This window comes from Acanthochromis polyacanthus, chromosome 21 (assembly GCF_021347895.1).
Source record: "Acanthochromis polyacanthus isolate Apoly-LR-REF ecotype Palm Island chromosome 21, KAUST_Apoly_ChrSc, whole genome shotgun sequence".
NCBI lineage: Eukaryota > Metazoa > Chordata > Actinopteri > Pomacentridae > Acanthochromis > Acanthochromis polyacanthus.
The window spans coordinates 13,467,494-13,482,235 of record NC_067133.1 but is presented as its reverse complement, the minus strand read 5'-3'; the positions used below and the strand labels follow the sequence as shown (position 1 = coordinate 13,482,235).

Sequence of the window (14,742 nt, the reverse complement as noted above, 5' to 3'; positions counted from 1 at the left end):
CTCCTCCTCACCTTAGCTATTTAAGCTCCGGTTCTTTCTCTCAGTTGGATAATAGGCTGAATCCCAAACCGCCCCCTACACACTATCCCTACCACACTACCCCTCCGTTTGCGCGTTCCCGCGGAGGGTCCTCCATATTAAGGGCCGTCCCAAACCGCGTAGTGCGGAGGAGAGTGGACTGTTCAGCCCTTAAATAGCGAGTCTGCATCGATGCTCACTCCGGACCAACTTTTCAGGAAGTGCAACGTCGAAATGGAGGAGGAAACAAACATATTGATGTGAGTTCCACATGCGTCCTTTATTTCTCCCACGCCTTTTTCACACTGACAGAACATCACAAAAAGAGTGGTGAAAAAAGATAAATCAAATAAACAAATCTTCTTCTCTGCTGACGTTTAATTGTGCACCCCCTGACACCTTAAAATTTGAACACAAGTGACAGAATTCATTTATTCATTTGTTGGATTTGAAATGCCAGATAATAGGATTGGAAAAAATGTGAGTGAAAAAAGTGGGATGCTTTTGTCTTCTGGAAGCAGCAGTGATTCTTGTTAGTTTGCAACCTGTGCCACAGCGCTACAGCCATGACAGTAGGCGTCTTTGTGTTTACCATGGCGATGACGTCTTCCGTTTTCCGGTGAGGCGACAGGGCATCCCATTCCTGACGATCGTATTTATACCCTCCCCCTTCAATAATAGGTGCCCTCCACAGCTGCGAGTGTGACTTCTTTTGGAGTGACACTCGGTAGTGGAGGGGGAGTGTGTAGGGGGCGGTTTGGGATTCAGCCATAGTCTCACTGGTAGTCACAGACTCAGTTCCCCCTACCAAAACCAACCACCTCTGGACCAGGGCCGGCTCTCCCTATACGCGAATTAACGGCTGCTTCGGGCCCCGCCGCCACTAGGGGCCCCCGAATTGACTGTGTCTGATGGTCTGAACCCACAGACTGCCATCTAACATTACTTGCTTCGGACTACCGGCAACCACCCAACACGCGTTGTAAGTTCAGTGTCGCTGATTGGGCGGCAGCGCAGCCCCAGACATGTCAAGGCACTTTTTTCAGCCGTTACAACAGCTAAACCCGTTATTAGCATCCAGTAACGTGTTTTCCCGAGCCCGTCTTTGAATGCACCATGAGCACATGCTAAGCAGGTGTTCCCAGAGGAGAACTGCTGCTGTGCTGAGCAGTGCTGAACGTGCGTCTGGAGTAATGTTTAGCAAACCAGCCAGAGCCAGCAAGAAGCAAAACTTTACAACAGTTTTTTCCAAACAAACCGTGTAAGTTGTGTGACCTTGTTGGATGCAAACAATATTGGACAAACAATACAGCTGATCACTTTATCCAGGACTAACTTAAGCAATGTTGAACGTTTCCTCGCACAGCCACACACGTCCAGGTGTGGCATACATCGGGCTGTGACACAAATGTGAAACCGTCGAGATGTAGCTGATCAATTTCAAAGATTACGTCTCAAAGTTTCTAGGAATGGTATGTGTGAACATTGAGCATTTTTTAAGAGTTTACAGTGTGCTTTAGAAGTTTGAGACGGACTTGTCTGGAGCAAAATGACACAAATAAGTCTTAGAAAAATACTGACGTGTAAATTGTTGTTTAAAAAAAGAGGACAAAATATATTGAAGCCAGTGTAAAGAGGCTGAAACGTAGTGGGAACCAATATGACAAGACTAAAAACATACTGGGAGTCAGTTTAAATAGAAACATCCTGCTAGCCAATAGAAAGAGAATAAAACAGACCAGTAGTAGTTACTTTTGAAAATTAGTAGGTGGTGCTATTGAGTCTTTTTGGGTCACACATATGCAGTTACTCTAATACAGGGGTCTGCGACTAAAATTCAAAGAGGTCCAGTCAGAGAAAATGTATTAAAACACATGTCCGGAACATCATAATGTCTAACTTGAATTAGTGTTATATACGTTGATGTCCCTAGCAGTTTTATTAGTGTCTGCATGTAACCAATAACTGAGCATCAAATCAAATAAATTCAGTATGGTTCAAAAACATTTTGACATTTATTAATAAATAACTTTTGATGGAACCGTACACCTTAAACTAAAGTGCAGAACTTGAAAAATAATGACTGAACAACCAGAACCAACTTATATACATCTTTAACAATACCTAAATGTCAAAAAATGTAAACAATTGAACACTTTTAGATATTTTTTCCTGTCGTATATCACTTCCCTTATATTCCTGCTGCTTAATGGGAGAACTGAGCTGCCAGTATTTTGAATCGTTGTCTGAATGGTGTCGGGGTCGTTCTGAACCACATTTGGAGCTCATTGGTGAGTCTGGAAATTTTTTAGTTTTGCTTATGTTCATAGTTGAGAAAGCTGCTCTCAGCTGAATGTTGAGCCAAACAAGGACATCAATGTGACCACAGTCTGTCCCTCCCCTCTCAGCTGCAAAGCAGAGACTTCGTTGGCTGAGTAGCGTCACGTGGGATGGCTGAACTCATACCTACTTGGTCTGTGTGTTCCTGAGCTGATAACGAATACCACCAGAAACACTGGAAAAGCTGCGTCGGTAAAATAGAAGGGACCAGTCAAATTAAAAATCCCGTTATAATTTACTGATTACAGGTCCCGGTCCGTATAAGACGACGTCTCAGTCCAGATCCGATTAGAGTGTTCTAAGCAGGCCAGGTCACCTGAATACCGCAGTTAGGAAAAATGGATGAGTCTATTATAGATCAGTGATTGTGCCGCTAGAGGAGAAATTCTTGGACCGGCGCAAGATGGGCGAAAGCATTTGCCAACAATGTTTTCATTAATCATTTACCGGGCTTTGCAAAAGTTCTGTTACACTCGGTTTCATGATCTTTAGACACGTTTACATGTCGGAGTGAAAAAATTCCATTAAATAAACTGAAAGTTCTACCTTATAGGCAGGTGTCCTTAATACAAATTTTTTTCTCCGGTGAAGTTGTATCAAGATGGAAGTCAAAAGAGTTGAGATATCTGCTCTCCTTTGTGCTGAACATCAGCCGGATGACCGTCCACAGAGTTGCGGAGAGGCTAAAGAATGGTGAAGATCTTTCAGGTCTTCACCATTCTTGAAAGATCACTGAAAGATCTTCACCATTCTTGAGCCTCTCCGCGACTCTTTGGACGGTCATCCGGCTGATGTTCAGCTGCTTGGCCCTGTCAGACTTCTTGTGGCCAGCATGAAGGAGAGCAGATATCTCAACTCTTTTGACTTCCATCTTGATGCAACTTCATGATTAGTGCACAGGTGTGCCTTAGACTGCCCACAATAAAAGACCACTTCTAACTCCGTCTTTCTCAATGTCTCCCATTTTTGGAACATATGACAGAATTTTCTCATTGTGTCGATGTAATTGAGAGTATCTGTGATGAAGCGGCACAAGGCCTGTTTTAGTTCCTCTCTGTAAGACAAACATCTATTTTTGAGATTTAAAAACCAGTTCAAACATACATACCAGTATAAGGACAACCTGTTCCTATGTGTGAAATAGGTGTTCACATTTCTTGGTTTTAATGTCAGAGAGCCAAGTTTAGTCTTCATGACCTAGTAATGGTTTTAACCCAAAATGTACCAATGCTCATCATATTTATTATCTGCTAACAAAACCTGATCCAATATATGTCTATATACTTGTCCTTAATTTTACAGCTTAGATTTAATTACAAGAACAGAATAAAAAAACAAGAAATGAATAACATAAGAGTCTAAGAGCCTCTCTGCATCTTCAGTGTGAAACGTCAGGTGCAGTTTGTTTTTAACTGATTGCAACGCCTGCTTTATAGTTCTGCAAAATTCAATGGAAGGAGACACAAAAATGACAATATAAAGACACGAAACCCCTACAAAGAGAAACAAAGTGAAAACTTGCCTGCTGTAGGATGGTATGTGACCAGCAGATTTTGTCAGAGCACAAATGCGTCCACAGTGAATGCAGGCCTTTCAGAAGGTTTCATATTTGCAATTATTAAGTAGTATTCTCAATATTTTTAGGCAACATTTTTTGCAGTATTACAGGACATCTTTTAAACTGTGAGAAAAATAATATGGCTGAGTATTTAACCAAAGCAAACTTCTATTGAGGTACTTGAACCATGGGAGTTAATGTTAATGTAGGAATCAGTAGATTGTAAACAATAATGTTTTTTTGTTGTTGCACAGAATGTTACGTTATGCAGCTTGTTCAAACAGACACCCAAAGACTGAAGCAGAAAAGACATGAGTTGAGAAGGAGAAGAAGAACCTTAAGGCAACAGTAGAGGCTCTCACACTGGGCTAAAATCAAACACCTGCATAGAAATGAACTGAATAACGAATGAAACGCCATGTTTTTAAAATCTTTTATGGCACCGACTGAATGCTGGACTGCACTGTCACTTTTGCAATGCCGTATGGTAGGTCACTCTATTAAGGCAATGGAGGGTCAACAGGTTCAAAGGGAGAAGCTCACATGCAGTGTGAACAGAGCAGCTCAGATTACAACACAAATACAAAGGGAGTGTGACTCCAGTGTCTGCAATACATGCCATTACTCCACTATACCTTTACATAGCAAGCAGCTTTTTTTTTAATGCTGTAATGGAGTTCAAAATCTTGCATATTTCATGTTTAATGGATCAACATATATAAGGGATACATTTTTAAAACAGTTTTCTTGAGGAAAAGTTGGCAGCTTTATAAATCAATAATCAAAGCAGATGATGTACAGTGAACTTCATCAGCACAAGGAATAACCCTTTGCCAGCTAAACTATGCCTGTTTGCCAACACTAAACTGCTCATTGCCCAAGTGACTGCCTCCCAAGGTCACTACAGTGTTAAACAGTCAGAGACTCCGACTGGTGGAACAACTGAGTCTTCTGCCTTATCTGGTAATAAAGTTTTGAATAATTTGATAGCGGATTAATCATTAACATCCCGAGTATATACAGAGTGTTTAACTGCTGGATCTGTTGTAGGTGGAGCTGATTTTATTGATTCGATACAGAGACACTGCACTTTCCAAAGGGTTCAAAGATAAATCGGTCATGAGATGATTAAAGGGAGACGACGACAGCTTGGGTGGGGTTGCATTTTGAAAGCTTTTCATACGTTAGAAATTTAAGTTTAATGTTAAAGCTTGGAAAGTAATTGAAGCAGGATAAAGTGGTGAAATGAAAAAGTCAACGCAGCCTCCTGAAATTCAAGCCCTTTTCAGACTTTGATTTGTAATTTTGCTCCTTTCATCAGTCTATTAAAGTGACAGCATTTGGTCATTCAGACATGTCATTTTTGCATTAATGTTTCTCACGGCAAGAGATGGAAAACTTTACCTTGTGGCGTAATGTATATTATTGCACTAATAAACAAAGAACTAAATTCAGATCCAGCAAGTAACAAATTATTGCAGTGAATCTTATAAACCGTAACTTTGTGCTTGACAGCTCACATGTCTGAGGTGATCGGAAGTACACAGCATGACTTTGTGTTCTGAAATTCTTAAAGTTGCTTCTGTTGTTCCACCTGCATAAAAGCGTGCAACTGACTCTCTTTTAAGACGCTCATATGGATCCTGCTACTGTCTGATGCTGCAGGTATTAAATTAGTAAAGTAAAAAACTCCTACAAACAGCTAGAAGCAACCAAGTGAACTTTGTCTCCTGTCATGATTTTGTCAAAACCTACATCCATCTATCCATCATCTATACACTGCTTAATTCTCATTTAGGTCATGGGGGGGGGGGGGCTCGAGTCTATCCCAGCTGACTTAGAATGAAGGGAGGGGACACCCTGGACAGGTCACCAGTCTATCACAGGGCTACAAATATAGACAAACAATCACACTTACATTTACACCTATGAACAATTTCGAATCACCTATTAACCTCACCATGTTGTTGGACTGTGGGAGGAAGCCGGAGTACCTGGAGAAAACCCACGCATGCACAGAAGGCAAAAGTGCTAACCACCAAGCCACTGTGCAGCCTCCAAAGCCGACATGACATTCTATATTTGTGAGTCTCATTAATCTGACCTGTTCTATATTAAGCGCAGTAAAGTTTTCTCTCCGTTTGACATTTCAGTTTGTAAAAGATGTGAAATAATAAATTAAATGCCTTAATAATTATCAAAGTTCTTAAATGCTCTGCAAAAGGCACACACCATCAAACATTACCTTGCTGGAGACATCTTTTCCCTCTATGTATTCTGCTTTCAAGTCCTTATTAGAGCCTCACTTTTATCTGCAGAAATAAATAAAGATGGTAAAGGATGGGATTTGGGATTTGCTGTGCTAAAGACATCACTGACTCACCTCTCAACTCAATCTGCTACATTTATCCCCCAGTAATAAACATGTTCGGGCATCCTGGTTGTACTGGACTGTTCAAGGTTCGGCAATTGGAAGACAGACATCTGGATTTACCATCCTTATCAACTTACCTTTTGTTATCCAGTGGTGTCTCCAGATTTTTATCATAGAGTCTATAGATAATAGTCCAGGAGAAGAGATGTTGTGTTGTACTGGAGAACAAAACAAACCCATAAGCAGGACATCCATAGTTTATTTATAATTTCTTAAACACTGATGATTCTTTCCAAGTAAATTCATCAAACTATAGCAACAATAAATGTATTTTCATTGTTGCTCTGCTACCCATATTTTGCATTAAAGGTTTGATTTGTTTGTTTGCAAAAAATGACTTGATCAAACTTTGGATGAAAAATCCACAGGAATTTTAAATGATCTTTTAGCTTTTCAAACTAAAACTTAAGTTGGAATGTTTCCCATTATACACAGGAGAAATGGTTTAAGTGCTAATTTATTTGTCTGAAGCACCATGGTCTCAAAAACCTGGGTCCCAGTGTGTGAAGCACGGACGTTACAAGGCTTTACGCTTTTGTCCAAGCTGCTATCTGTAATTAATTAATCAAAATTAACGTGTTAAAGTCCCAGTCCGAGTACAAACATTATGTACCGCTCCACATTATTCCTGTTTGCTAAACCGGTTTTCTTCTCCTGTTCTCATTTCAGATGAAGAGAATTGAAGTGTGGAGTCGGCTTCAGTGACCAAAGCAGCCTTCAACGTACACATGAAACACAATTAAATTCCTTTTGACAGTTAATAAAGACACTTGATTGGACAACTGCTTGTAAAGGCTCTTTGTATGGATGAAAGGCAAACAAAGAAAACAGGAAACTGTTTGGTCTAAATGTTGCTTTGGCTGCATACTGTACAGGAGTACATAAAACAGGATCCAGCAGTTTGCTTCAGATTCAATGCATAGTTGATGCTTTTCCTTGTTGCTCACAATTTCATCACATTCAGGGGTTGCTGGTTGTTTAAAACAAGGAAGAATTCTAGATTTTGACTTTACATGCTTCCAGTAGTTATTGATGTCTGCGATTATACTCGACAAATAACACATGCAGTACCAACAGTTCCTGCAGATCTCACTGCATGCATGTTTGGTCACAAATAATCGTGGGTACGTTTGAAACTATTGAAAACGTGCAACTCGTAATGTCATCATCTAGGATTTGTCCTCGTTGGAATCAACATTGGACTTCAACAACCCTTGAGGAAAATAAAGTGGTGAGTAGCCAATCAAAATCAGCCGATCAGCTCCTGGATCCTGCTCTACATGCTCCAGCACAGTAGGTGGCGGTATGCACCTGAAAGTTGATCACTGGAGGTCCAGCTAAACTTATCATCTTCATAAGTATTTCACGCTAAAAAAGTAGCATAATCACAGTGTGATGCCTGCATTGTAAAGGTTCTGAAGTGTGAGATTCATGAAGTCAAACGTCCTCTTCCCTGCTGCGACTGCTCTGTTCACTCCCAGATCAACTTCAGATTCAGATCACCGAGTCTCTCCTGAATCAGCCGGTCGACTCGTTCGCTCTGTTCCACAGTAAACGTGTTTTTCCAGTCGCCAATCTGACCTGTAATCAAAGCTATAGTTAACCTGACATCTGTCTACATGCTTCTGCTCAGGAGCTGCAGTTTAGTCACGTTACCTTTGCGCATGAATTTTCCATTCAGCTTCTCCTCTGGCACAAATTCGTAGTTGGCCCTTCAAGTCTTTCTTCATGTTCTTAAATGTAGATTTTTCCACAACCTGCTCGATGGCAGCTTCACTCAGGTTCTTCCCTAAGAAACTGCAGATCTTCTGCACTGCTCCCTTCAGGTCCTGAAATAGAAAGCAACAGAGAAAAAAAAATCTTAAACTGATAAATAGCTGACTATAAATGAACAACCTGAAGGAGAAAAAAAATCTCACCAAAATCATGTCCTCATAGGTGAGGAAAAGGATGTTGTACTGGTCTTTGTTTGAATGCCACACCCTGATGTGGTCAAACCAGGAAGATCCCAAGACTGTAGAAGAGCATAGACCATCCAGTGAGTTTGTATTTTCATTTAAAACGAATAGCTTTGCTCCTACATAAAGTTTCAGTCATGCTAGCAGCACAACTGCAGCAACAATTGAAACTTCTTGTCATTCATAGTCACCATGAAATCAATTTCAAAAACTTTCATCATCTTTATTTAATTGGCAAAAGTTGCCACAAAACTTGCTCATTGCTGTCTTAGCTGGTGTGACTTCACTGAAAGATGATCTCTGGATACATAACTACTCAGTACCTGTGAACTGGAATGCACCTGTCTTTGAATTTATCCCCAACTACACACCTGTAAAGTTCTGTGACTGCATCTTGCACAGTGGTGATGCTCTTGTGTTATGTCTTCTGTCCAGAGACACAAAAACAGGCATACCAGCTGCCAAAGTGCTGATAACCACCTTTGAGGTAGTTCTGGCTACTTGTCCTTTACTTCAATTATGGTGTGCTTTTTTTTTTTTCCCAAGTATTTCAAGGTCTAAAACATCATCTATATGATCCTTTAAAAAAAAAAATACTAAAAACATTTGTGTGTTTTAGTCCATTGGAGCCCAACCTGAGAACTGAGCCCCTCCACTGTGTCATCACAGAAATCTGGAAAGTCGGGAGATGATTAATGGGAGAGCAAAAGTTCTGCTACTTAAATATTGTATCATTTTACCTGTTATAGTTTCAAAGGCAAAATGTGTCTTTGATGAAGCTGCTAACAACTCATGACCAGTGCAGACAAAACCATATAACATTGTTTTACTTAAATTGTAAAGTACATAAATGTGTGAAATAAATATAATACTCACTATAATGTAAAATACAGTGCTTGTATTTTTGTGCAAGTACCCTACAATGGTATATTTCTTGAGTAAATGCACCAAATATGCACATTCCAGACTTTATTAATCTTTCTGTTCCTGATCAAATGGTGATCAGTTACAATTTATCAGCCCTGAACTCTGCATTCATCATTTTGCACGTAGTAGAACAGAGATATCTCACCGTTTCCCGTCAGGTACTGCTCTAAAAACTCGTCAAGGTTCTTGGGACTCTAGTACAGTCACGACTTTGCTGAAGTGGTAATACGAGACGATGTTGTCCTTCGGGTTCCGCATCACATAGATGATCTGATGTAAAAACAAACAGAAATTAGACGAGTCTCTGTGCCAAACTTAACTGAAATAATTCACTTTTTAATGATACCTTGATTTGTTTTTATCATGTTTTTTTTAACTGAAAGTCAAATATTTTATCACTTTGTATACTTTTGCAGCCCTTTTTGACTTCTTTTACCTTACCTTCTCATGAAAACATCACAGAACCATACGTAATGATTAAAACTGAAAAAGACACTTTACACATTAAATATCAGGGCATGAAATATTCTTAAACAATACAGTACAGTTTTTAGACAGTTGCTGGAGCAAAAGCAGAATTTTAAAGACACTGCCTGGACTTTGTTCTGTGACCGTTTCCTTCTATTTCACACAATCAATCCAGAATTGGGACTAACACTGAATATATCAATGTTTTTGCCGCCGACTGAGATTCCATAAAGTGCTGACCTTTCCCTTCTTCTCCTTCAGTCCAGGAGGCATCAGCATCGGGGTCAGATGAGAGCGAAGAGCCGAGGAGAAGGTCGCAGGGCGTAATCTGGTCGATCCTCTCTGTATTCCAGCCAGGGCATCTGCTCCATGTTGTTTGGATATTCATTAAGACCCCCGGCCAACTCACAGATGGAGATGATGATCTGCTGAGTCCAGATGGTGCCTGTGAGTAAAGGTAGGTAAACAATACAGCTGATCACTTTATCCAGGACTAACCTTAAGCAATGTTGAACGTTTCCTCGCACAGCCACACACGTCCAGGTGTGGCATACATCGGGCTGTGACACAAATGTGAAACCGTCGAGACGTAGCTGATCAATTTCAAAGATTACGTCTCAAAGTTTCTAGGAATGGTATGTGTGAACATTGAGCATTTTTAAGAGTTACAGTGTGCTTTAGAAGTTTGAGACGGACTTGTCTGGAGCAAAATGACACAAACAAGTCTTAGAAAAATACTGAAGTGTAAATTGTTGTTTAAAAAAAGAGGACAAAATATATTGAAGCCAGTGTAAAGAGGCTGAAACATAGTGGGAACCAATATGACAAGACTAAAACATACTGGGAGTCAGTTTAAATAGAAACATACTGCTAGCCAATAGAAAGAGAATAAAACAGACCAGTAGTAGTTACTTTTTGAAAATTAGTAGGTGGTGCTATTGAGACATTTTGGGTCACACATATGCAGTTACTCTAATACAGGGGTCTGCCACTAAAATTCAAAGAGGTCCAGTCAGAGAAAATGTATTAAAACACATGTCCGGAACATCATAATGTCTAACTTGAATTAGTGTTATATACGTTGATGTACCCTAGCAGTTTTATTAGTGTCTGCATGTAACCAATAACTGAGCATCAAATCAAATAAATTCAGTATGGTTCAAAAACATTTTGACATTTATTAATAAATAACTTTTAATGGAACCGTACACCTTAAACTAAAGTGCAGAACTTGAAAAATAATGACTGAACAACCAGAACCAACTTATATACATCTTTAACAATACCTAAATGTCAAAAAATGTAAACAATTGAACACTTTTAGATTTTTTTTCCTGTCGTATATCACTTCCCTTATATTCCTGCTGCTTAATGGGAGAACTGAGCTGCAGTATTTTGAATCGTTGTCTGAATGGTGTCAGGGTCGTTCTGAACCACATTTGGAGCTCATTGGTGAGTCTGGAACGATTTTTTTAGTTCTGATTATGTTCATAGTTGAGAAAGCTGCCTCTCAGCTGAATGTTGAGCCAAACAAGGACATCATGTGACCACAGTCTGTCCCTCCCCTCTCAGCTGCAAAGCAGAGACTTCGTTGGCTGAGTAGCGTCACGTGGGATGGCTGAACTCATACCTACTTGGTCTGTGTGTTCCTGAGCTGATAACGAATACCACCAGAAACACTGGAAAAGCTGCACCGGTAAAATAGAAGGGACCAGTCAAATTAAAAATCCCGATAATTTACTGATTACAGGTCCCGGTCCGTATAAGACGACGTCTCAGTCCAGATCCGATTAGAGTGTTCTAAGCAGGCCAGGTCGCCTGAATACCGCAGCTAGGAATAATGGATGAGTCTATTATAGATCAGTGATTGTGCCGCTAGAGGTGAAATTCTTGGACCGGCGCAAGATGGGCGAAAGCGTTTGCCAACAATGTTTTCATTAATCATTTATGGCTTCAAAGTTAAGATAAAACAAACGGAATAAGAACAAATACGACGAAAAAACTCTTGCATTACAAGAGTTCCTTGCACTGTTAGTGCTCGGACCCTAATAGTGCATAAACAGAAGTAGCCTCACTGACCTGATTTTGGGTAAGTGACGACGAAGACATCGCTGTCTCTGATTTCAAAGCTCTGAAGAGAATCAATGTGCTCTGCAGTTGTCATGCCAGCAGTAAAGATGTAGTTTTTATACCTGCAGAGATAGTCAGAGATCTTCTCCATGTTACTTCTGAAGGACACGGACAAAAAGTGCAGAGAGAACAAACAGAGGAGTTAAAAACCTCACAGCAGTTGGACTTTGGACTCTAGTGCAGAACTGCTTCCTGAACTGCTGGAAAACACCATAAACTGTATACAGTTATATCAATACAGTAGTAATATAAAGTAGAATAAGATGGGATATATAAAGCAGGGATGTGATTTTTCCGCGAATTCGCGGAATTCCGCTTTTTTCAGGGATGGGAATTTACCGCGGATCCGGATTTCCGCAGATTTCATTTGTTTGAACGCCGATTTCACAAGTTTGAACACTTTATTGTCCCTGATACTCCGCGCGATGGTAACGACGTTAACGATAGCTTGTTAACGACGATTGTAAACGGCCCAGCGATTGGAAGTCGCTGCGCCGCCCCCCCAACAACCTTCCGCTAGAATCAGAACTTGCCGATCCCATCCCTGATAAAGGTAAAGCACAAGTAGTTTTTTTTTTTTTAAATGAGCTTGAGTAAATGTACTTGGTGTCTCTCCACTACTGCCAAACAACACAGAGCTTCTTTAAACCAAACAGGATTTAAAGCAGAAATTACCATTCTGCTGCTCTCTGACCATGAGTTTACTCTTTATATCCCAAGAACACACTGAAATGCAGTCACTGACTAGGCATTCGTCAATGAAAGTAAAATTCAGTGACCTGAGCTAACCCACGGGAGCAGAGATTCATCAGAGAAGATCACTACTATCAGCATTATTCTTTTTAAATGAGACAGGAACGATGTGAGCCTCTGATTCTAAAGCAGGGCGATTCAACATTTCATGACTTCAGTGGACATAGATTCAAAAGTTTTAACTGTCACATAAACTGTGAAGTACAAAGACTGTAGCGTAAGACTGTGGAATAGCAACAGGACAGACATACAGAGACAGGGTTTTAATTACTTGCATAAAGAGCCTTTATGCAATAGTTATAGTTCATTTTACACCCCAATAAAGTAATCTGAGGACACAGAGATTATAGTAATTATTTTACCAGCATCTGATACAGGTAGAGGTCATTTTACAGTGAATCTTATGTAACTGGTTTGATTGCAAACAGACTTTTAATTTCATACATATTTTATTCCAATGTCATTTTGACATTAGAATAATCATAAAACTTTATAGCAAGTTGAAGAGACAGCCTGTTAGCTTTCCTCACTACAAATATCAATGATGTAATACATGACACAGAATCCATCAATGCAGCTTCATTGTCAAGGATTTTTTTTCATTTAATGTGAAACTTCAGCAGAGCAGAATAACGAGCCTTTATATCAAAATTAAGAAAGACATTCATCATCTGCTATGAAAAATAGTTGAGGCTGCTTTATGCTGCCCTTTTTTTTTTTTTTTTTTTTTTTTTAGAAGGCATACCCCTTCCTCGCTCAAAGACTTTCAGTATTCAGGAATGAGTACATAAGATTTATTGATGAAACTGTTTGGGAGAAATCTTACCCAGAGGAGAAGTCTGTGAGGGGCCTGACAGGAAAGTTGACCTCAGTAGAAAGTTGATATCATCCAGACCAGCTCTGGTTTGAATCAGCTCACTTTCAGCAGCACGTGGTTCACCAGAAAATCCAGCTGCTTCTCACTTTAAATCTTATTTTTCCTACAATATGTCCTCCTCTTTTGTTCATCTCCATGCTACTTGAGTTGCTTCTCCCTTCCCACAGTTCACAGGTGTTTCTGATTCAGCTCCATAGACTGTATATACACTCAACAAAAATAATGCAACACTTTTGTTTTTGGTCGCATTTTTAGAGATGAACTCAAAGATCTAAAACTTTTTCCACATACACAATATCACCATTTCTCTCAAATATTGTTCACAAATCTGTCTAAATCTGTGACCGTGAGCACTTGTCCTTTGCTGAGATAATCCATCCCACCTCACAGGTGTGTCATATCAAGATGCTGATTAGACACCATGATTAGTGCACAGGTGTGCCTTAGACTGCCCACAATAAAAGGCCACTCTGAAAGGTGCAGTTTTATCACACAGCACAATGCCACAGATGTGGCAAGATTTGAGGGAGTGTGCAGTTGGCATGTTGACAGCAGGAATGTCAACCAGAGCTGTTGCTCGTGTATTGAATGTTCATTTCTCTACCATAAGCCGTCTCCAAAGGCGTTTCAGAGAATTTGGCAGTACATCCAACCAGCCTGACAACTGCAGACCACGTGTAACCACATCAGCCCAGGACCTCCACACCAGAATGTTCACCTCCAAGATGGTCTGAGACCAGCCACTCAGACAGCTGCTGAAAAAATCGGTTTGCATAACCAAAGAAGTTCTGCACAAACTGTCAGAAACTGTCTCAGGGAAGCTCATCTGCATGCTGTCGTCCTCATCGGGGTCTCGACCTGACTCCAGTTCGACGTCGTAACCGACTTGAGTGGGCAAATGCTCACATTCGATGGCGACTGGCTCGTTGAAAAGGTGTTGTCTTCACGGATGAATCCCGGTTCACACTGTTCAGGGCAGATGGCAGACAGCGTGTGTGGCGTCGTGTGGGTGAGCGGTTTTCTGATGTCAATGTTGTGGATGGAGTGGCCCATGGTGGCGGTGGGGTTATGGTATGGGCAGGCGTCTGTTATGGACGAAGAACACAGGTGCATTTTATCGATGGCATTTTGAATGCACAGAGATACCGTGACGAGATCCTGAGGCCCATTGTTGTGCCATACATCCAAGAACATCACTTCATGTTGCAGCAGGATAATGCACGGCCCCATGTTACAATGATCTGTACACAATTCTTGGAAGCTGAAAACGTCCCAGTTC

At 40.5% G+C, this 14,742-nt stretch overlaps 3 protein-coding genes across 3 annotated transcripts in view; all 3 read right to left on the bottom strand.

Annotated features, from left to right (window-relative positions):
- The window catches only part of LOC127531635 (uncharacterized), a 99,933-nt gene that overhangs the window by 36,227 nt on the left and 48,964 nt on the right, over positions 1–14,742 (bottom strand). The window lies entirely within an intron of this gene.
- Positions 1–14,742, bottom strand: part of LOC127531677 (uncharacterized) — a 70,288-nt gene that overhangs the window by 9,528 nt on the left and 46,018 nt on the right. The gene's annotated exons all lie outside the window — the stretch shown is intronic.
- Positions 7,816–12,019, bottom strand: LOC127531639 (amine sulfotransferase-like). Its single transcript, XM_051941354.1, is given in 9 exon segments — positions 7,816–7,931; positions 8,007–8,061; positions 8,063–8,179; positions 8,270–8,364; positions 9,381–9,427; positions 9,429–9,505; positions 9,944–9,999; positions 10,002–10,148; positions 11,783–12,019. Coding segments are annotated over 9 exon segments (846 nt in total). The 5' UTR covers positions 11,925–12,019; the 3' UTR covers positions 7,816–7,821.